Below are 23,696 nucleotides of genomic sequence, written 5' to 3' on the forward strand. Positions count from 1 at the left end.
GCGGTGCTCAGACTTGTTTACACGATAAAACTCAATCCGCAAAGCACGAATCTGGATTTTTGGAGTTTTACCAGATTTGCAGTCATTGTAGTGAGTTATCTCTTTAATTGTCGCCTTGGATTGCCAGGAGTGTGTATTTGAGCTGGTTTTGGACACTGAACGAATCTTTCACTGCTTCTTGTCATTGCAGGTACCCATCAGCACAACTATAACCATGTGGCTCTAGGTAGCCCCACACGCACACCTAAGAATGGTAAGAGAAAAGTAGCTGGAGAAAGGAACACTTGAATATTTTCACTTTGTCTCAGGTCTAATCCAGACCTGAGTGGGCTAAATATGGTATTTGACGTAGGCGCGAAAAAGACTCATTCACTTGGCTCTGGAGCCAATTTGTTCAACCTTTAAAAATAAACCTTGTTTTTGATTGAAAGTGTCACAACCGATAGTTACGAACTGGTTGAAGTGAAATCAGTCTTTACTTTTATGTAAAGGGAAGGAAATTGGCTGAGGACCCACTTATTGTTTTTTTTTTGGAGTTTATCCCATCCTGCCAACATGAGCCAACAAACCAAAGCACCAAAACTTATCGCCGTAATCCGACGCCCCTCCGACAAATGATTTATTCTTCACATTGTGGAGGCTGTTTGTTCGCACTAGTTCTGGCGTGGGGAGTGGAGACTGGCCCGGGGTCGCAGACTGGCAGATGTGCGAGGAGTTGCATAAGGACTCGAGGTGGAGAGAGAGGAAAGACAGCTGAGATAAAAGGAAAGAAAAGGAGGCCACGAGCTTGAATATTCACTGCCGTCTGTGCTTAGCAAATCACTCTGATCCAGTCATCGAATTTCTGTTTGCTTCGAATACAAATATTGTAAATAAATGACATTTCAGGGTGCTTCGCTCAAATTGTGCAACCAGAATGGTTCCGTCTCCGCAGACATAATTGACCAAGTAGTCTAAACACACACACACACACACACACACACACACACACACACTCATACGCACACACACACACTGATAAGCAAACCACATCCTGGAAGCGAATGCCTTGGAGAACTATGAAAAAACATGAAAAATCCATTTCACCAGCACGTCTTACACAGCCAGTCTGATCACAAGCTGCCTAAAATCCTTTAAATTTCACCATGCAGTGGATTTTCTAGATAAAACGTGTCCCTAAGACAACCCCTACCCCGCTCCAGTGGGGACACAGCTCCGTGTCACAGGCAGAAAATGCTTCATCGTGCACCGCCGGTGTCTGTCGAACGCACCCGGATGTAGAGACTTAAATCATCTGAGTCACGTTTACAGGAGGTTGTTTTCTTGTGGTTGTCATGCTGAATATGGAGGTGTGTGTCTGTGTGTGTGTGTGTGTGCAGAAGCTTCTGTTTGTCTCACCACCGACGTGCTTCTGAAATCTTTTTTTTTTATTTTTTTCCCCGCCTGGGTTTGGGTAGCTCACCGATCGTTGAGACGCGGTAAGTCAAACATGTGCGCACTCAGTTTAGTGTGAGCACCCATTCATTTGCATTCCAACACACATCTGTGTGAACAAACACCACAGCACCAACCTTTACCTTTGTGTCGTCCTTTCCTTCCTCTTCAAGCCAGTGTACCTTCAGACCTGATTTAAATAGCCTCCTCACAAAGTGGCTTCCTCAAACTTTGCTCGGCTTTGTAGTGTAATGTTACTGACAGTGTGTATGACACAGATTGCGTTGTGAACGATTCTCGTTTTATCCGCAAATCCCACAAGAAGACCAGACTCAAACTGGATACAGAACTTCTCATGTCTTGTGAGCAGTCTTGTTGGTTGACTACATATGAAGACCTGCGTCGCAGAAAGAACTGAGCTCGCAGTTCTGAATTTACAACATGAAAATCTAAACGTCCGTGGATGACTGTCAAACTCAGCCACAAATCCACTGATTGGTATCAACGTCTTTAAAATAGGTATATCGATACTAGTATCAGGTATCGGGTTCGATACTGTATGGGTGTAACTTATATGTGAAGCTGAAAAGACATTTTAGTAACATCATTCAGGGCAGCAACGTGGCTCACTGCCAGATGTTTGCAGCTACAGCGGTACACTTTGTTATTTGGAACCATTTCCAGCTGGTTTGAGCAGTTTTATTGGATTTGTTAGCATCAAGCGACGATTCCAAAATGAGCAGTCGTTGACATTTCCATTTGTGCGTCTATTTGAGCCAGGTCTGTGTCGGTTGTACTGTCCAGTCATTTAGGAAGAAGGGAAATGTGTTTGAGATATTTGACAGCATGCCTACACTCTGAGTTGACACCCCCACCCCCTCCCACCCCCACCTCCTCGATACGGTGTGGAATAAACCAGTCCACTTCCCGAACTCGTGTCCATGCTTGAAACTCCATTTCCTACAGCTCAGAGGATCCATGGCCTCGCTGCCACCTTTTGGTCCTCCTCCATCTCTCTCTCCAGCTTCCATTTTCTTCTTCCTCCTCGTATTACAGACCCCCCCCCAAACCTTTCTCTTTTAGGCTGTGCTATCTCTATCTCTTTTCCTCTTCTCTTTTCTTCTTTCCATCCTGCAGCAGCAACTAAAACCCTATTTTTATCTGTCCGTCGGAGGCTGGTCTGGAACCGCACCCAAGCCCGCTGCTCTGCACTGCGTGACAGGCTCACAGCTCCCGGGAGGGTGGAGGGGTGGGGGGTGAGATGGAGCGAGAAGCAAGACGAGAAAATGAGAGGGAGAGAGAGAAAAAGAGGGGGAATACTGAATGGACCAGAAAGAATTAAGGAGCGGAGGAAAGTGGGTGGCAGCATGGCAGGACAGATAAGATTGACGGAGTGTGGAGGAGCGGCGGTGAATGGGACGGATCGTGTGTGCGCGCGTGTGTGAGAACGTGAGATAAAGAGAGTACAGTCGGAATAAAAGGAGGGCTCGGGTCCAGTCACCCCCCCCCCTGCTCCCCTCCCCGCCTCCCCTGCAGCGAGTCGTCCTGGCATCGTATCGCCGCGCAATCAACTACAAGCGTCCAGTCCGGGCGCTGCTGTCGCCTCCTGCCCCCCCAGCCCCAACCCCAACCGTCTCCCAGATCACATCACAGGCGCTGTCACCAGCAGGGTCACTCTCCAAGCACACATCTGCTGTTTGCTGTTTTGTTGTCTTCCCTTCAAACTCCCCCCTTTTTCTTCTTCTTTTTTGGAACCGCTGTTTCCTCTCGTCAAAATCAGAGTCACCCGTCAACTCAGTCCCACACCGAACGCTCCCCCATCGCTGCCGCCGACAAGTTGGAGTTTTAGACGTGCGACAATCTCTCAAAGGCAGATAACAGTGCTCAGAGGCAGAGACTGGTTCCCTCAATAAGTTATGTTGAACTTAAAAGGCAGAAAGAGAGGTGAGATAAGGACAATGAACACTTTGAAGCCGACGCTGCAAAAACTCAAATCACACCAAATGTATCTGTCGAGTCACAGCGTGTGTGTCGAGTTTCCAGTCAAAGTTCCTCCGAGGATGTTAATAGATACTGCACAAACATCTCTAGATTTGGTAACTTATTGGATGAAAATATTTAGAAATTTGATGAACACACCAATTTTCTACATTGTTCTTGTCAAAGCCATCTCAGTTCAGCGGACACGTACAGTCCAGTTCAGCTCAATGGACCAACTGATATTTTGGCAGAAGACAATTTACAGTCTGACTCACTTCTGTTGTTCTTATTAATGTTAAACATACTCCAAACTGTGCACATCGCTCGTGCTCTGTTGTCTACCTGTTGATGGATGGCGTCATGTTAAAGTCATCGGTTATATCGGGGATCTTTACTCGGTGCAGTATTGGATCTGATACTGGCATTGCATCTGTGCATCCCTAGAAAATACTAATAAGTTGAACATTGTTAAGGTGAATAAAAGTGCAAAATACTTGTCAAAGACCATGCCCTTCCATATTGGCATTTTGCAGCCATACAAATTCAGAACCGTGGAATGGCTTTGATCCTGATGCGGCATCGCTGATCTCTCAGCTCCGTGCTGCATTAATCTGCTGCTGTATACCAATACACTGTGATCCTCTGTGCATCACTCAGGAACAGCAGAGACTTTCATTAAAAAGTCAAAGTGATGTGCTGTCGCCTCTGATCTAAATTAAAATACGGGGTAAACAGCCAGACAAACCAACATTTGGTTGTTGGATCAATATTATTGAGAAATGGATGAAGATACTTGGTAACTGGTCTCGGCCTGCATTTACTCAATATGGAGACTGATCCCAGACACACACTGCACAGTGTTACTGTGTTGAGTTTGTGCTATGATTATCATAAATAGTCTGGAATGAGTGCAGGTTATGCAATGGATTGGAGTGACAGTGGGAATTAGTTACTGGCCTGTTGCCCGTTTACACTATGAATTTTGAAAGGCTACAGAATTGAATGGACAGTTTTTTTTTTTTTGCCATACTGGACACATGCTGTAATGAGAAGTGACAGCTCTAAAATCTGCTTTGGCTCATTAATATTAATACATGTATAGCTGACTTGCCAAAAGCCCTAAGTGAAACTTGTTTGAATTTGTTTGAAACTGAATATGTCACATTAATTCAGGGAAACCTACATCCCCATTGTCGACGTGTACATCAGCTTTAAACTTTCTAAAGTTCTGAGAACCAAAGCCATTGGCGTTGTACACTTCTACTTATGTTCAGATTTTTCAAATTAAGGAAACAAAACTGATTCATATTCACACCTATGATGCATTTGCCACAGGTGATTCTGTGTCATGACCAGTGTGTTCACTAACTGGCAAAAGAATTCCTGAATACAGATCTGTGGTTATATCCATTCAGCAATCACCAAGTAATCTACAGTGGTTATTCCGATAATTCATCTAAATTGTCTTCATCGCTACGATCAGTTTCAAGAGCCACTGGAGTGGGCTTCCTCCTCTGATTGCTCAATCAATTAACTTCATGCTGTTCTGACAGTCTTCACCCAAGTGATTCACTTCGTCATCTCATCATTTGGAAGAAATGTATCAGATTAGACAGTGGTTTCTAAAGTGTGGTGCAGGCCTTTCCTGAGGGAACAAATAAGTCAACAAAAAATACAAAAGTAAAGACAATTTGTGCAAATCTTATCTTTTCTTCTCCCCAATTTACATAATTAATGTGTTCATCCATATTAAAGCTCGTGTTTTGTGCTTTTGGACAATATTTTTCCCTTTTTCAACCCCCAGAGTCCATGAGACAGTATGAAAAACGACACCCTCACTTCCTCAAAGTCGACTGCCCTCGCTGCAGCAGTAATTTATCGCCTCGTCTCTCTGCCCACCTGAATTTACTCTGACAATTAGAACTGTGCTTTCATGAAGCCAATAATTAGTTTTTTAATCGGACTCCAGTGAGATTCACGCCGAGGTGATCTGAAAAGCACTTCTGCCGGCAAGGAATTCGCGTGCGACTGAAACTCCAGCGTGTCTTCCAGGTTACGTCTGCTCTCCCCTTCCACCACAGCAGGTGGTCTTCTGCGACGGCTGCCTGGGCTCTCATTTTTTCACGGGGTGGTTTTCTCTTCCCCCTCTTCCCTTCTTTTCTGTCTGTACATGTACGTGTGTGTGTGTGTGTGTGTGTATATGTGTTCTCCAGAAAACAATCGGATAAGCGGCATCCTGACCTCGCAGACGGAGCCCTACGACCTGTCGTTCTCTCGCTCCTTCCAGAGCCTGTCGCACCTGCCGCCCTCCTACGAGGCGGCCGTCAAGGCCGACCTCAGCCGCTTCTCGTCCCTGAAGAAACTCAGTAGGTCCAAAGTTCACTGCACTAATGCAAAGAGTCGGCTCCCCTCTGCTCCTGGTGCCGTGCATGAAAGAGAAGGAAAAAAAAAAAGAAAAGAAAAATCACACGTCGAGCGTGCTTCGCCGAATTCGGACGAGGAAACTTAGCGAGGTGCTCCAGAGTGTTTCAGCTGTGAAAGTGATTTTCCTGCTGCGCTGCGGACATCACACAGTAGCAGAAAGTACTTACTACATGGTTTTTTTTGCCCCCTTTTCTTTTACTGGAGCTCCCGGTTGAGTAAACATTTGAGTGGATGTGGAAAGTGCCAGGTGCCAGTCCAATTTCAGACAGTCGCCTTTTAGTGAACTCTGATCCTTCCTGAAAATCAACCCTGTCAATGTCAAGCAGTAGAAAAATGGCTGAGAGTCATTGATATCCCATGATTCTCTTGTTTCAACTTGAAGGCCGTGCCAACTATTTCTCTCAGAGCGTGTAAGTACATTAAGCAGGCTCTTCGTGCCCGGCAATGGCTCGGTATTGATTTAGCGGGCGCTACGCTTGGAATTCTGCCGCGTAATGAGGCCCCGTCTCACGACATTCTCCAAAGTGAAATGCAAATATTCCTTAAGGCTGATGTAATTTCATCATGACCGCCTCACTTCACCGCTGGCTCGCAGTCAAGCTGAAGGATGACGCCCGGGTGTTTGTGCCGGATCCCCCCCCCCCCATACTCGTCGCTGCCGGGCGCCGTTTCAAGCTGAAACGGTGAGATGGGTTCGCAGCATCTGTTTCACAGGTCCTCAGTCACGTTGGGAGGAAGAGGATAAGGAGGAGGCAGGTTGAGGTGGCATTAATGTCTTCTTTTTTTCCCCCCCCACTCAAAAAACACTTGTGAGAATCACCATAATAGATTCTGATGTTCGACAAAACGAAGCAAATGAAATCAATTGTCAGAGATGGGATCCCACCAAGGAGACAGCTTCAGAAAGGAAAAACATCCTCAGGCGATGTCCTTCAGTCTTTTCACAACTTTCTTTCTGCTTCCAAAGCAAATTATTTGTTGCAGCAAATAGCCAAAAGGCTCTGCCATTTCCTTTTTTTTTTTTTTTTTTTTTTTTTTTTTTCTGTTGCTCAACTAGTGTCTGCGCACTGATAGATCATGTTGAATTGTGCCGGAGGGAAGATAGGGCAGCGGTTTCATTGTTGAGATAATAAAAGAGAAGAATGCTACTGCTTATTAATGCAAATTGGTATCAAACTGAAGGAGGAAAACAGAAGGCATTTAGCCCATTGCAAGCACAGGACAGCACATCGCCAGTTATTCACTCTACGGTAATGTGGATGATGAGTTTCAGAAGCCCGGTCCACATCTTGAAGGCTATTATGCTGAAGAAAAGGAACATGTTTTTATTATCCCTCGTAATGAATCGATTTGTGGTGAGAGACCTCGCCTCTGAATCCGGGGCGGCGGGTGTTTTTGGCTGCGTCTAACACGGACAGGTGGTGCACCCGTTTATTGAAAACGACGGGCCCTAAAGGCCTCCTTGAATTCTTGATGATGCGGAGAAATCTGGTAACACGTTCTCATTCCTCCCCTCACACACTTTTCAATGTCCCCATATTTGACTGGTCTGTGCTGCGTCTCTGCCGTCGGACAGAGCTCCCGTGTCACTCCGTGTGTGGTCTTGTATTCCACATCAGTCTTTATGCATGTGTTTGTGTGGCATGAATGTGATGCTACATCCCTTCCTCCTCTCTGCTGTCTCTGGAAATGTATTCTTGTCTTTTTGATCCGTTTCTGAATGCATGGTTGTGTTAGTTGCGCACATGAATATGGATGAAACATCAAGGATATTAAAACACTCTTGGTACTTGTTGTCGACATGATTGTGCAATAATATGTTTAGCTTTGCAGCATGCGTACACCAGGTGCCTGCGTGCTTTCCTTCCCCCCCCCCCCCCCCCATGTCCGTGACGGTTGATGATGTTTGTTTATGGACCTTCACATGACCTTTGAAAAGTTTGCCCCCACAGCCAGAGCTGCCTGTAGAATCCCCGATGAAGCCTGGATATGTTGGATGTTCTGTGCCTCGCATGTAATCCAGTCTGACTGTGATCCTCTGCCTCTTACTTTCTATTCCCCTCCATGAGCTTGGAAAAGGTGAAACGCCGATGGGTCCGCTGGCGCCCTTCTCTGCATTGTGTGCGATGTTCACTGATTCCACTTGATCCGGTTTCTCCCCCGGTACTCCTACCTGTGTTTCCTTTCGTTTGCTTCGTGAATCACCTCTTCACCTCTTTGCCTCTATCTCTTTTTGTCGTTTGTTTTTCTCCGTCTCCTCTGCAGCCGATAAAGAAGTCGACGACTACTACACTCGTAAGCGCCACTTGCCCGACCTAGCAGCGAGAGGCACCCTTCCCTTGCATGTTCTTAAAATGACTCAAGACCAGGTGGGTATGTGGTGTTCAGGCATCAAAACAAGGCTGTGTTCTTTGAAATTTCATGCAAGTGTGAGGAAAGGCAGAAATGCTGCAGTTGAGTGTGTAGATGTGTGTGCTGGAAGCTGCAGAGGCTGCTTCGCCTCCTCCCGCAGTGGTGGGTGGCAGAGCTTTTTACCCCTGAGCTTGTGAATAAACTCAGCTCATTCATCTTTTTTGCCCAACAGCACCGGGATCAGCAGCAGCTCCAGAGTCAGCCCCCGCAGTCCTCCATCTCGCAGGCCCCTCCCCAGTCGCAGTCATCGCAGCAGTCTCAGCAGAGGCAGAGGCCCCGTCGAGTCCAGAGGGCCATGTCCCAGGACCGGGTCCTGTCCCCGCAGAGGGCCCCGCAGCAGGATTACAGCATGTCTTCGAACGGCATGTCCCCTTACGGAGGGAGGATCCTCTCCGACGAGCAGCTCCTGTCGGCCGAACGCCTCCGATCCCAGGAGCGACTGCTCCCACAGGACCGCCACACGTCCCAGGACCGCCTGTACACCAAGGACCGCATGTACTCCAAGGACCGCCTCCTGTCGCAGGAGCACCTCTACTCGAAAGACCGCCACTACTCCCAAGAACGCCTCTACTCGCAAGACCGCCTCTACTCGCAAGACCGCCTCCTGTCCCAGGACCCTCTGCTCTCGCCGGACAAGCTGATGCTGTCGCTGAAGCGCGGCATGGTCAGCAGCATCTCCGGAGGCTTTCGCGGCAGCGACAAGTCCATGTCGCGTGCCATCTCACACACAGACGTGTTCATACCGACCACGCCCCTCATGGATCGCTACAAGATGACCAAAATGCACTCCCATCCCAGCGCCTCCAACAACGGCGGTGCTGGAGGAGGCGGAGGAGGTGGCGGTGGTGGAGGAGGAGGAGGAGGAGGTGGAGGAGGAGGCGGCAGTAGTGGGCCACCGGGAGCGGGACGATCCGAGCACTCCAACACTTTAGCCATGAACCAGACAACCACTAAGAGGCAGGCGTTCGCCTCCAGACGGACTCACACTGTGGAGCAGCTCCACTACATCCCACAGCACCACCAGCAGCAGCAACAGCCACAGCACTACCGCACAGGCAGCAAGACTGAGGTGACTGTGTAACGGCGGCCGCCGCCGGTGGGGGGAGGTGGGGGCGACCTGCCCGAACTGCACAGGTGTGTGGATTTGACTGAGGTACACGGGTACACTGGCCTTCTTTAGGGTAGGATGGTGGCAGATTCACTTTTCTTTGACTGAAGTTCCTGCAACGTCAGAGGTTCAAGGACCAAGAACACTTACTAGCTTACTGTGAGAGACCGGAAAAATGAGTTACACTGTACACTGAATACACAGGCCCGGCTAGATCAGAAGCCAGAGAGGGTTGTGGAGAACAGGGGGGAGGTGTAGTATTATCCAGCTAACTTGCCTATTATTATTTCCAACGCCTCGATTATCCAACTCATTCACAGGCTGCGGCCTCATTCTGTGTATGTTTTAGTGGGAAAACACTGATAGTGTCTGTTCAAGACGCCCCTCTTTGTCCAACAAATCTATTCTGTGACCTTTTCTGGCAAAATCTCAAAGGGCTTTGCATGGTTAAACACAAGAACTGATTCCTCCGTGACTTCTGTTGTGCAACACAACACCACCACAGGTGACGAACCAGAATGAGCCTGTAACAACTTTATAAATATATAAATAAATGAAGGAATAAAACAAGCAACCATTTGTACGCCCTGTCCTACTCATAGCTCTAGAGAATCTCGACGAGAGAGATCGAAATGGATGTTATCAGCACTTCTGTTCGGTGCCTCTGACGGATGATCCATTTCTAAAAATGAAGTGGTTTTGTGGGTTACAAAGCACAATCAATGAAAAAACTGTTCTGTTTTTCAATTTTACTTTCGAGTTTGAATAGTGATGGCTAGCTTGTTTTGTTCTTAAAGCAATGGCAGGTTTTTTTTTTTTCCTTTAGTTTTTTCTTTTCCGCTTCCAGTAGACGATTGTAAATAAGCTATTCTAGAAGCAGTAATATGGACAAGTCTGTACTGGATGGACTTTGTATTAGACTGTCTGTTTTCAATAGATTCTTAAAAAAAACAAAAAAACAACTATAATTCATCACTGTTTCGTGAGTTCAGAATAGAAAACCCACTTAACCGAGTATTTGACAGGATCAATTAATACTATACTTTGTGTGTCTTTGCAAAAACTGTTTGTAGGACGAGAAGTGAATGAATGTGTTGTTGATACCAGATATACCACTGTTCATACTTGGATGTAGACTGTGTTTCCATTGACATCAGAAGACTTGAAAATCATGGAAATGACATATAATGCTTGTCAAAGTAGGGTCAAATAAACCATCCATATTTTTCTAAACATGCAAAATTCTTCCCTGCGAGAGTGTCTGTGTCGTGTGTTTGCTTGGACGATTCAAGGCACCGATCACATTACCGCCGCAACTTGTGGGGCTCATCCGGCGTGGTGTGCGCAAATAACCTCGGTGGCTGAGTTCAATTTCAGCCTGTGGAGCCCGAGAGCCTGTTTTTCTGGGATAAAGTCAATTTTGACTTGGGCTTTGTAAATAAGGCTGAAGGTAATGAAGGAGGTATATTACAAAGCCCGCTGTGTTTGCAGCAAACACAAAAGCAAGTCTGCAGCAGGTAAGCAGCCACTGAGGCCCCGGGCGCCAAAAAGCAGAACATTTCCAACATGATCCGAAAGAGTTCAGGCAAAACTGCTGGCAGAAGTCGAGACAACCCACGTTACACGATTTCTAGAGTGCAGATTCTAGAAGGTCTGCGCAATATATTGTAAGTTTATTATTATGAAGATATCCACATCACAGGTTGGCCTGATATATGCTGCTGTGTGAAGCTGCAATAAGTCCGTGTAATGAGAATGCCACACCACGGATCATTTTTACGAGCCACAGGCCAAATCTGAATTAATGAAAATCTGCAAGTATGTATACATATATAATTAAGTCCCAAAATTGTAGAAGAACTTACCGGAGGCGTTTCATGACAAAGCAATTCAGCTGAGAGTTAAAATATTTCCGTTGCTGCCTATGAGAGTGACACCATGGTGGCCCAGAAGGCTCGGAATTATACAACATGACGACAGGCTGCTGCTGATTCACTTCCAGTGTGGCTGTTCTATTTGTTTGCATTATAAGAACTTTTGTGTTGGTATCATGTTGCTGTGTTGCCTGTGTGCCTTTTGGATGTGTGTTGTGCTTTTTGTACTTCTGTTGCAGCTGTTGTATTTGTGTTGTAACTTTTGTATTTCTTTTGTTGGTTTTGTATTTGTGTTGTGGTTTTTGTGTTTGTGTTGTACTTTTTGTATTCATTTTGTAGTTTTTTTTTGCAACTTTTGTATTTGTGTTGGTTCAATTGTATGTTTGTAACGTCTGCATTTGTATTGTAGTTCTTGTATTGTGGCTTTATTATGTGTGTTGCGGACTTAACATTTTCATCATTTTTTATATTTTTGGTTATTTTATATTTATTTTGCAGCATTTGCAATGTATTAATTCTTTGTGTGTTTTTGTATCAGTGTCGTGGCTTTTGCCTCCATGCGCTTGATCATTTGCACTGTTTATTTTCCTGCGGTGGTTTTTGCACCTGTCCTGCGGCTTTTGCATTCTGGCCGCGTTCTGAGCGCTTGTGATGTGGATATTGTTCGAAAACAGCCAGCAGAGAAAATGTTTGTGTAATTGCGAGTCCAATCTTCCATCTGTGAAGGTGTGATTGCACCGAGGTGTAGGAGGTCGGACGCCCGGACACCTTTAACTGACACTTTCAGTTATGAGGAGTTGCACCAGGACAGCGTGCCTCCAATTTGACATTTGAATTAATGGCGGCCCATTTTAATGCTGGTCAGTGCAATTTCCGACCTCCTTTAAATTCATGGAAAATCTGCGACAATTCTCACAGCAAACAACGGCGCATGCGATTGCACTCCTCCACAAACACAAAGGAGGGGGAAAAAGAGAACAGGAAGAGAGAGGAGGAAACTGAATAAGTTGGAGTTTCCAATTTACACCGATCCTCCAGCCCATCAGCATTTAAATGAAAATATGAGACGGCAATCAAAAGGAAACAGTGAGCGAGCGGCCGAGGCGTGAGAGGTAAGATAGCTGCGATAACCCGGCCAAGAAGGAGGAGGAAACACGGGCTTCTATGAAATAATCAGCCGTTCCCAAACTGTCGCCACACATCTGACAATGCACGCACTCCTCCCACCATGTATTTCATTACCTGTCTGCTGTGCTGTTAATGCTGACATGATCCCAGGCCAGGGGGCTTCTATTTGCTGGTTAAATATTTAGCTGGCGCTCGGCGTACGCCCCCACACTCACGTTCGCTCCCGGATCCTCGCGGTCCCGGCGGTGCTGTCAGGCGGTCCCGTGGAAGAGGCTGTCACGTCTGTCTGGATCTGACACTGAAAGACGTTTTCAGGCTGAAAAAAGAAGAAGAAAAAAAAAAAGCAGTGAAGCTTAGTTTTATTCTATCTCCCACATTCAATCACATCTTTTAGAAGTGAATTTAATGTACGGCTGAGTTCACACTGCAGGGCTTTGTTTTTTTTTTGCAGATAACCGATATTTGACATCAGGCTTTGAAGAGACTTTGTCCCTGAAATGACTCGAATTTGCTTTAGTGTGGTTTGTTGTTCGTTCTGCTGGTGACATAGCTTGGGTTAGTATGAGAGGAAAAGCTTTTTATCAATTGCATCACTAAAAAAAAAAAGTAGAAAAATAGGCGATTCTCTGAGCAGATGGGATGTCTTGCCCCTTCAGGTTGGTAACCAAAGCTTTGCCGAATAAAAAGACTTCCAGACATCAACAGAGGTCACTCTGTTCTGCTCCAGCCCCCAGTTTTTACATTTAATTTCACTGTGGATAGCTCACAAAAAAAGGTCAGAAGAACATGACAGTGGTCCGACCCCTGCCAAGGCGTTCGCCGCCCCGAGCAGCTCGCCACGGAGCTCACTTCAGCGGCGCCGTGTTCAAGTGCTTCGTTTCTTCTCTGCCTCGAATCGGGGAATTTCAAGTGCTTGTCTATTTCCACTTTCTCTTCCTCAACCACTTCTACCTGCTGCACTTGAGAACGACTTCTGAGTGGAGAATGAAAGAGAAAGACTGCATCTCCGTCGGTGTCGAGTGGAGCACCGCCTGTTGACATCGGCTGCTCGCTCGGACGCGCCGGCAGAGTTGAGATCAGTTTGCGGTACAGTCAGGCGGTAAATATTCAAGATGGGATGAATGTTTGAGAATTCCACTTAATATGACGGAGCTCATTGGAGCAAAAATGGCACTCTTGTCTTTATAATCGGAGAAATGAAAGAGAATCCTGCATATTGGCTGAAAACACTGGTGTGTGAACTGTTCTCGGCAGTGATGGGTTTTTAACTGATCGCAATCATAGAATTAATGCCAGTAACAACAAAATCTCACTGGACTCTCTGTTACGTTTGTTGGGCATGAGAACAATTACAGCGCTGCTGTCTCTCTCTAGTTTGCTCAATAAGTCTTTTCTAGCATTTATACATCATTCCAAACCGCTGGCTCTGTTATTGTTTATTAAACTCCCGTTCACATTAGCAGGAGCACTTAAATATCCAAAACTAACTCAGTTCACCTGAAAGCAACCCTAACGTTGGTCAGTATCGATTCTCAGTGACATTCATTTATAAATCTTTCTTTCATCCAGATTATAGAGCATCTTCCTGCCACTAACTGCTGCAACTTTAGCTAACGTCCAGATTAGCTGCTAAAGATACTTCAGTACTTGGAGGACAGTCAAACCAAAGTTAAACAAACACAAACAAGAGCTGAAAAATTGAAGCAGTGAAAGGGAAAAAAAATGAATTTTACTTGACTGTAAATGTGTCTTTGCATCTGATAGATTATTCAAGTTGAAACGCTGAACAAAAACTGTGTTTTGTGGAGTCATTGTGCACCTCTTCTCTCAATCCAATGGGTCATTAAAAATGCTTGGGATAGAATGGAAAGTAAACATGAACCCCGAGGCCACTAACATCAAGCAAAGCTAATGAGGAGCTGGAGTCCGATCAATAAAGCCAGAATTGAGGTGTGGGTCACACCGTCTCAGACTTCAAAACAATGGCATTATGGCGCTGCTGTTTGCTAAAAGCCCCATTTCGGTTCAGACGGTCATTCAAGCAGCCGTCCATCAATGAGGCCTCAGAGCGTTCTGTGGGAGGAGTCATTAGATTGGGGCCATTATTTTCATCTGCATTTTGCACAAAACAATAATTGTGTTATGACAGGCTGAGAAACCAAACAGGTTATCTCGGAAACAGGAAACTGACTTTCAGCAAAAAAAAAAAAAATATTCAAAGGTCATAAATACGTGGGAAAACTGTGAAGAACTTTACGTCTGGATATATGAAGCTGCCTCATCCCCGAGCAACTTTACCCGTATGTGCCAAGGCTGAAAAAAAAAAGAAGACATTGTGAAGACATAACCAGAGCAGGACGGACGGACAACCCAAACAACAACACCAGTAAAATTGAGGCTGCCGCTGGAGCAGAGGTAGAGAAGCGGTCCTCAAAGCCGTCCTCATAAACTATATTGCTCTGAGAGTACAGTGATACCTGAGCGCATCAACATGTTGATCAGCTGTGGTCCTCGCCGTTCCCGCCAGTCAGGTCTGTTGAGAGAGAATCACAGCGAAGGAGACAGACTTACAGACGAGAGTTTCAGAACTTTCCGAACCGTCTGAGGGAAATGGTAAAGTTGAAAGAGAGGAGAGTCCAGGGGGATAGAGAACTTTCTGAAGAATCTTTTATGATGGCAGGGTCCTAGATGTTACAGGGGGAGGGCAGCGGTGCTGTTGGCTCATGCTGGGAGTCTCTGCCCCCTAAAGAAAAACCCTAAGACCGACTCAAACAAGAGTTTCAATTCCTAGCCACAATTTCTCTGTTAAAATGCCTTGAAATGACTAATTTGTATTGATAGAACTAAAGTTAAATTGAATTCAGAGACCATGGAAGTGAGCAAAAAACAAGAGGCTGAACTGGTGATGGAAGAGATGAAGATGTTGAGTTTTTTTATTGGAGGTGTACAAAGCTTTCAGGCCTGGTCCTCTGGGCAAACGAGACCCATATTTTCACATCTTCCCACTCCAGAACACCTGATTCAAATAAATGAGCCATCATGAGGCTCTGCAAAAGTCTGATAACGAGCCATTCCTTTGAATCAGGCATGTTGGAGGATCGAGATGTGCTAAACATTAAATATGCAGGGTAGCGGGCCCTCAGGTCACGGCTGAGAAACGCTGCATTAGAAGGACAGCTCATGTTGGACAGCTTGGTGGGAAAAGAAGAGATAAGCCTAGTTTGCTCCCATGTGGGGAACAGGATGCTGAGAATAGAGCTGCCACAGAAAGACGAGATATGAAATTGCCGAAAGAAGACGTTTGTCCTGTTTTGTCTAGTTAGCTGATTAACCAACTGTAATGACTTTGGGTATAAAGCTGACCCTTTTTGTCTTCATAGTATTCTACTTCTGATGTTATTTGTATGGTTTAGTGTTCTGTGGCTGCCTCTGAAATGTTTTCTGCAAAACAGACCATTGAGGAACTAATCAAATGAAGATTACACAGCTGAGAAGCAACTTTCTAGAGGGCAGTGGATGAAAATATGGCTTTACCTTCGTCAAGGACAACTAATGCTGAAAGCCTTCTTTTATCAGGAAACAAGGCATCTGGTGTTAGTTGCAGAGCTTTCCTCAAGTAAAATTGTTGATTAATGTCAGTGTGATATGACTGCCCATCCAAACTGACTCAAGACATAGCTGCCACTTTGGCCAAAGCACACCGTGCATGGACAGCTCAGCATGAAGAAATATGAGGAATCTCAAAACATGAACACAGAGGCAGCTTCCACGATGGGCTGGAGGCAAGCTCCTATTAACCATTAATGTATTTTTTTTCTATCAAAGTGCCTCGAAATGACTGTGTTGTACCTGGCGCTATGGAAATAAAGCTGGAATTAATTGAATTAAAAGACTCATCAGTCCTAAATATGTATTCCTCTTTGATGGATGTAATTGTAACCCATTAACATACCACCTTTAAACCATCAGTGCAACAATCCCAGCCCAAATCCAAGCATCCACATTTCTTACCAACCAAAGGATTGCAATAGTTTGGTAGATCAAGCAGTGGTTCCTAACCTGCGGCTGCAGTTCCACGTTACATCTTGGCATTAGGTGAAAGAAATGAGCCAGTTACAGATGACAGGCATAAAATTCTTTAAATTAAATCCGTTTAACAGAATCAGAACAGTCAATGTAATGTCTTTCAGTCTGAAAAATATCAGAAAGTTCAGGATCACTTCTTGGTGAGAGAAAGCATTTATGTCTTGAAAGTTTGGAGCTTCTTCAGGCTCCACATGGGATTAAATCTTTGTGAAGGGGACGAGCCTCATCCTACAACTTTACCGACTTCAGTTCATCGGCAGTCTTTCCAATGAATTCTAATAGATTAAACCCAGACAAGCCGCTAGAAGCTGTTACTGTACTCATCACTTGAAAAGTCCTCACATTAGCAGAGAAGAGGCGTCCTGAACGTGCACTCAGATGATCAGCTCCCAACATGCGCTAGTGGACTAGCTTCAAAATGTGGCCCAAATCACCATCCTCTCCTTCTCCCGGCTTATCTGCTCGCGTGCAGGACCCAACCCCAGTTATTTGTGATAATCCACAGATTGTAGGCAGCTAACAGACATTTGTTTTACGACAGATGCCAGATTCAGATAAACATTTAATTAGCAACTCATCAGCTCTGTCAAAGCTAATTAGCCTGGTCTCCAGCCTGAGCCAAAAAGCTTCTCCTCACACATGCTGGTCTGAATCTGCTGGCTGAGGCGGGACAAGCTGAGCCAGGGGCTGCGAGGGTCCCGTACCCCCCCTCTGACGCTGAGTCAGAGAGTCTGACCGAGCCTGGACGCTTTGGATTGAATTACACGCTTTACGCGGCTGTTGTGAGAATCACTGCTCTCAGAAGCTGAGCACTGTAGACTTTTGAGGATGGTGAGCAGACAGGTGGTGCGTTTTCCCTTGAAACGCTGTCATAAATAGGACCGAAGACAATTTCTCGATACTACAGTCGAACCAGGAGCCGGAGTGTCTGCAAGTGTTTGGCTTCAGTGTGAGGATCAGACAGGAGGACCAGACTTTTTTTTATATAATACTCAAGGAAAAGCTGTAAACCATCACTTTAAATCAGGGGTGTCAAAGATATGGCTGATATAAAAGTGTCCCACCAGACGGTCCAACCCCGCCCGTTGGACGATGCTGCAAAGTGTAAAAATGACACCCAGCTGTTATAGAAGGCATATGGTTATATAAAAAAGTAACTGTGGGGCTTTTTAAAGCTAAAAACACAATGATGTTGGTTTTTATAGAGGCTTTGTCTGCAAGGGAAGCCTCCACCTCAAGATCACTGAAGATGTTCAGATATAATTTTAGAGTGGGAAGAGAAAGGTCAGAAGATTCTCATTTGAGATTGTCTGCGCGGACATTTCAAGTAACTTCTGGTGCAGTTTATTCTCTGTAACCAGTGTGTGAAAATCCAGGCGGATGGTGTGGAGGGTTTTTGAGTAGGTTGAACATATGGGAGGAATGCAAATTCAAAGTGCATTCATGACGATCTGATGTCGATTAACGATTATCTTCCTTCCAGGTCGTTGCTCATCAAGGAAAGCTTGAGAAGCTGGCTGTGCAGTCAGCTAAATGGTTAAACGTCCACACCCTCATTAGCTAGTTCAAGAAATATTAGTCAATTCGGGTTTATTTCATGTACAAGGCGTCGTTAAACTGTCGTGCATTTTGTGGCCACTAGTCGGAGCTACAGAGCTGTCAATTAACAGCGACATTTAAATACACTGCAGTTTAAAGCAGTGCGTGAAATGTCGCCTCACTAAACCAGAGTGATTTGTTAGTGTGCTCTTATAGAGAATGCAAAACAAAATTAATAAAAACATTTAAGAGGATAAAACAACAACTAAAATAGCTGAAGTCACTTATAATTGTCAAAGCAACAAAGATGGCCAAAATAAGTAAAATCACTGAAATAGCTCACAGAAAAAAAGTGGTAAAAAAGAGATAAAAACAAAAACAGGCCCCCTGCAAAAAACAAAACATAGAATATGCTAAAACATGTAAATCCAGAAAGCTGTGTTAACATTTGTTGTTGACCAGATGACCGCGACTTCACCAGCCCCCATGCTGCACCATGAAAATCTAAAGCGTTTCAGGGTGTGGGGGGCTGAAAAGCATCGTCGCTATGGTTACTTGCGGAGACCCGCAGTCACATTCTCATTGACATTAGAATTCTGCATGCTTATGCGTCACATACACTCAGGCGTCTCTACAGCATCCACATTAGGAGCTTCGTGGACTGACCGGTAACCTAGCAACCGCCTGACGTCTCTCACAAGCAGATGATTAAAGGTAGCTTCTTTTCCATTCCAGGCATGAACTCTTTGAGAGATGGTCCACCGCTGCTTTCCAGCTCCTCGGCTTCATGCCTAGAACATCGCATTACCTACAACACTGAAATGTGAATGTGGTCTGAGACCGGCGGTCTGTAGCCCGAGGCGGGAGCTGCAGAAACCCCTCATTAACGGGTCCGGAGCGCCACTGTGCATCGGGATCCTCGCATCGCGCCAGGACGGTGGCTGGTCAGCGGGAGCTGGTCCAGGACTCTTTGGTCCAAAGTGGAGCCTGAAGCGCTTCACAAGCAGAAATTACTGCTGTCGATGAAACAGATATGAAACAAGCCGCAGACGTTATGGAGCTCACCGACTTCATGTGAGCTACTAAAAGCCGTTGTGACGATTTTCTTCCATCTTCATCAGAAACAATGCCTGGTGTTGACACAAGGTTTTCGAGTTTAGCCATCAGCTAATATAAGACTTTTCACAGAACAAGGCATTTTTTTTTAAATGTTCTCATTTTCCCAAAAAAATATCTAATCAATGTCTAAACTGCCACTAAAAGTTAGCTTTACAAAAAAAAATACCACGGAAATAAAATATGTTTTGAAATTTCATGCTTGTTCACATCAGTTTTCAGCATTTCTCTTCTTAAAAAAAAATGAAGAATCCACGAGAATATTAAATGATTTCAGCTACAGAAAAGAGCAACTATTTAACTCACCTACTTATATTAACACTTGTTAGTCAAACATTTATTATGTTTAAAAAAGAAGTAAATGTTTGAAATAATTTAAATACCAATAATTTGCTTGGCTAAATTAGCAAATTGGCTCATTAGTCTATATAGACACAACATAGCACACATCCAAACAGAACCTACTTAAGATAATGTGTTCATTAAAAATTAATCCACAAGACACAGCGACCTCAGTTGCTCTTTCTTCGTTCTCATGTATGATACATTTAGCACAGCGTTAGCCGGGATGTGAGCATACCTTTAAATCTTTCATCACAAGTTCTCATACGAAGCCGACAGATCAAATATGCTTTTAAGGGCAAACTCGTGTTAATGTGAGTCATCTGGAAACAACAGCCGGGATCGCGCTAATGCTAGCTCACAGGCGTAGCGTTTGTTTACCTATGAACCGAATCCCAGACTGGCTAATTAAGCCAGTCGAGTTCTTTGAGTTAGCTGTCTGCACCTTTCGTGATCGGAGAGGCTTTTTACGGAAACAGCGTCGGTAGATAATGGCACGAAGCTTAGCGGCGGGTCAATACGGCGTGATAGCAGCATTGCAGCGCTGCGGGACGTTAGCGACCCACCCGCCCGTCCTGAGGGGAACCGGAGCAGCCGGAGGTGTGCATGCCAGCGAGCCACCTGAAGTCGTAATTTGAGAAGCCTACATAAATTGCCTCTCCGTCTCTGAGCGCATTGTTAAAGCCCTCCAATCTCCAGATAAAGGCGACGGCGTGCGACCTGGGGGATGGCGAGAGAGGAAGAAAGACGGGAAGGAGGGAGGAGGAGAGAGGTTTACAGCTGGGTTTATTCCGCAGTGTGTATTTGTGTGTGTACTGTACATGTTGAAGAGTATATCAGCAAGACTCCACACTTTTTTTTATTTTTTATTTTAAATAACTCTCAAATGGGGAGGAGGGAAGAAGAAAGGAGCTGAAGTGGAAAAGGGGGGGTGGAGGGGTGGAGAGAGGGGAGGAGGCTCTAAAGACTTGGAAGGGAAGAGGGGGGCTGGAAATGGGAGATATGGGAAATGGCTGCGTGCTGGCACTGAAACGGGACGTAGCGGCGAGCGAATGGGAGGAAAACTGCGCGCGCAATCTGGAGAGTCGAGATAAAGCATCTTCATTCAGGGAACTTTCAGGACTGAAGAGTAGAAAACTGGGCACCATCAATTAAGACGTGATCAGAAAGGCGCAGGTGGTTTCACCGGCCCCGACCTCAGCTACATTAATTCTGCCATGTTCCCCGACCTGCTACATCCTCATAACACCTCCTCACACACATCTCCAGCAGCTCATAGCCATAATTGGCATCTTCAATAAATCAAATAAACTTGTTTTTTTTATAACATTCGACTCCGACTGAATTCTCTCTGAGCTGAATTTAAATGAAGCAGAGATGTGAGGCCAGTCTGGACTCTGAATAAATGAAACATGATTTTAATCTAACAGCAGAAATTCAGCTGATCAAAAGGTCATTCAGTGCATGTTAGACAATTTTTTTGATGTGTTTTTTTTGGTACTTTTAGTATGTAGTAGAACAACAAACGCAACGGTGATTTACAAAAACATTTCTGAACTTTGAACAAACTCAACAGCCACTACTGTCGGTATTAAACTCCTCTTTAGTGAACATGAGTGAATGTTTCATAACATTTCATGTGTGACTTCTCAATGTACAATCATAACCTAATGAAATTTAGTTGGCGCAAATGCTGCAAGTGCTTCTGTTGCATGAATGTAACTAAATGCTATGCATAAAAGCTTTCCTGAACTTTTGGTAGGTGAGTACCCGTAAACTCAACTGATCCACCAGTTGGTTGTCAATTTTGATCCTGAAAACTCTGATGCACAGCCAGCTTCAATTAAGAGAAATATTGGTACAAATCACATATGGATGTGGTAACTCATAGTCGTCAAATACATTAAATCAGTTGCTGTGTGGGAAATCATCTTTTCAAAACGTTTGTTTGTTGTTCAGTGGGTGTGGCCAAAATAGTGCAGGCTGTTTAACTCAAGGAAAAATGAACGAAACTCCTTCAATGGGATGTCTTCTGACCTATGACCCGTGAATACAGAGGGTAACTTGACCGTGTTAGTGTCTACGCTGATGACGATTCACAATTCATTCCTGTTGAGTTTTTAAAGTTCAAACCACACATCTATTTTCACACGAAAATTTCAAAAATTAAACGCGTGTGGAAACAACTGAAAGATTCCTCTTTGTTTTTCAATGTTTCAAAGATCAATACGATGATTTTTAAGCATGAATCCCAACATGTGAAGAAAAAAATGTCCACAGACAGTAGGTGATTTTATGTATGTATTTTTTAAAAAGGCATTTCATTTGATAGAGAAATAACAGAATAAGAAATAACAGACATAGAAAAATACATTATTCAACAGAATTTTGGAGCAGATTTCTTTTCAGCCCTTTTCACATTTTGGTTGTCAGTTGTGTAAGTTTCAGAGAGTGTTTGATTACAGACGTGTCACCCTGTATGTTCCTTTAGTCATAACCTTAACATCCACCTAAACCTTCACATTTATAGGAATAAAATTAGTCAAACTGAGGGTTAGAACATTTGTGCTAATCCCTTGAAGGCGAGGACAGAAATACGGTGTGCTTTTGAGTGGAGATGAAAAAGATTTTGCCCAATTTGATGAATAGTTTAATGATAAACTTTGCTTTTGGTCCCATTTTCTGAAATATTATGTCTCATTTGACTTTAAATGCTGACTGGTCCCCAGCCCATTTTCAGAAGGAATAAAAAAGAAACAGTAGAGGATACTACTACTCTATATTTACTTTAAAAAACTGAATGTAAATTAAAAAGTTGGACTAATCAAAATGATAGGCAAGACTAATCAATAGTGTAACAGGTGAGGCTTCTTCTCATCTATAAATCAAGAACAAAAGTGCCCTTCATTTCAAATTCAACAAACTAGTCTAATATGTAACTAGTGATAAATGTGTGGCATTATTATTTTTTCCACACAGATCTGAAGAGACTTCATGGTTTCCACAGGCGAAGTGTCTCCATCTGCAGTGTTTCTCTCACTTTAGTGCAAACAATATAAAGTTAAACATTCTTAAGTAATCTAATCATATTTTGTTTAAACTATCAATCATTCTGCCCTCTGCAGTCATTTTTATTATTCTATTATTGGCTGGTTTATGCACATCTAACCTTTTTGGCACTGCAAAAGTTTGTGGCATTTCTTTCTGGCACTGCAGCCAAGTTTTTTTTCTTTAACAAACCATTTTTTTATTTCCTCTTTGACACAGTGGTTTTTTTGTGCACTTTTTTCTTTGAAAAACAAATTATTTTCGGAGGAGTCTACTGTTTTGCACCTCGAACTCCTCTCCCACCTTTTCTTTCGTTCCTGCTGCTGTCAATTTTTTTTGTCATTTTTTAGAAACTAAAAAAAAACAAAAAAAAAAAAACTTTTTTTTGCACCGACCATTTTCTCATGGCTTTTCTCATATTTTCTTGTGTAACCCAATTTTTCACTTCTGGTCTTGTGCCTGTAACTTCCCTGCTCTTTGACTTTTTGCATTATTATTTCTTTCTTTCGTGTGTATCTATATTATTGCATCCTCAAAATTTTCCTTCTTTTATATTTTGTGGAGGGGAGGTTTTTTAATGCACTTTTTTGTTTCCACAGCCAGCTCCATGTTTGGAAGGAAAATCATGACACTGCTAATCTACTGACCACAAAAACTAACAAAAAAAAAAAATAATAATAACAGGAATCATCAGTCTTTGGTCCAGTTAAAACACAGCTAATGCTCCTGAGTGTTTCTAAAGGAGGGTTTTCATATTTTACTGAGTTTTGCCGTTAGATCTGCAGCAGGAGGGCCACGCCAGCCAGGGTCCACCTGGAGGGGTTTTCTTTGGTCTTCAGGTTGAAGGTCCACACGTACGTGGGGCCCCTCTGGCGGGTCTTGTAGACGGGACACTGGTAGACGCTCCGCCTCTCCTGTTTGTCCACGGGGACGGCCCGGATGAAGATGACCGGCATGGCCGGGGTGAGCTCCTTCAGCCGGGCGTCGACGATGAGGCCGGTCTGAGAAGGAGGAGGAGGAGGAGGAGGAGGAGGAGGAGGAGGAGGGGGAGGGGGAGGGAGTCGGGGACAAGACAGTCAAACACAAACATAAACACTTTGGAGGAAATTGGGAAGTTGGAGCTCTCTTTATTGGGAGGGGAAAAAAAAAAGGAAGAAAGGAAAACAAAAACAATACAAGGATGTTTGGCTGATCTGGGTTTGTGC

The 23,696-nt window shown here is 44.4% G+C and overlaps 2 protein-coding genes across 7 annotated transcripts in view; one reads left to right on the plus strand and one right to left on the minus strand.

Annotated features, from left to right (window-relative positions):
- shisa6 (shisa family member 6) overlaps nucleotides 1–10,301 on the plus strand; it is an 82,418-nt gene extending 72,117 nt beyond the window's left edge. For 2 of the 6 annotated variants that reach the window (XM_030098945.1, XM_030098946.1), the window contains 5 exons: nucleotides 191–253; nucleotides 1,458–1,478; nucleotides 5,628–5,780; nucleotides 8,104–8,207; nucleotides 8,423–10,301. In XM_030098945.1, the coding sequence (XP_029954805.1) occupies nucleotides 191–253; nucleotides 1,458–1,478; nucleotides 5,628–5,780; nucleotides 8,104–8,207; nucleotides 8,423–9,331 (1,250 nt within the window). In that variant the 3' untranslated portion in view covers nucleotides 9,332–10,301. The remainder of the gene's footprint in view (nucleotides 1–190; nucleotides 254–1,457; nucleotides 1,479–5,627; nucleotides 5,781–8,103; nucleotides 8,208–8,422) is intronic. The other 4 variants (XM_030098949.1, XM_030098950.1, XM_030098947.1 and 1 more) reach the window with 3 other exon arrangements.
- A 12,948-nt stretch (nucleotides 10,302–23,249) lies between these two features.
- The window catches only part of dnah9 (dynein, axonemal, heavy chain 9), a 138,134-nt gene continuing 137,687 nt past the window's right edge, over nucleotides 23,250–23,696 (minus strand). The window contains exon 78 of the mRNA XM_030098214.1: nucleotides 23,250–23,492. Within this exon, the coding sequence (XP_029954074.1) occupies nucleotides 23,265–23,492 (228 nt within the window). The 3' untranslated portion in view covers nucleotides 23,250–23,264. The remainder of the gene's footprint in view (nucleotides 23,493–23,696) is intronic.

Source organism: Salarias fasciatus, chromosome 8, assembly GCF_902148845.1.
Source record: "Salarias fasciatus chromosome 8, fSalaFa1.1, whole genome shotgun sequence".
Lineage (NCBI taxonomy): Eukaryota > Metazoa > Chordata > Actinopteri > Blenniiformes > Blenniidae > Salarias > Salarias fasciatus.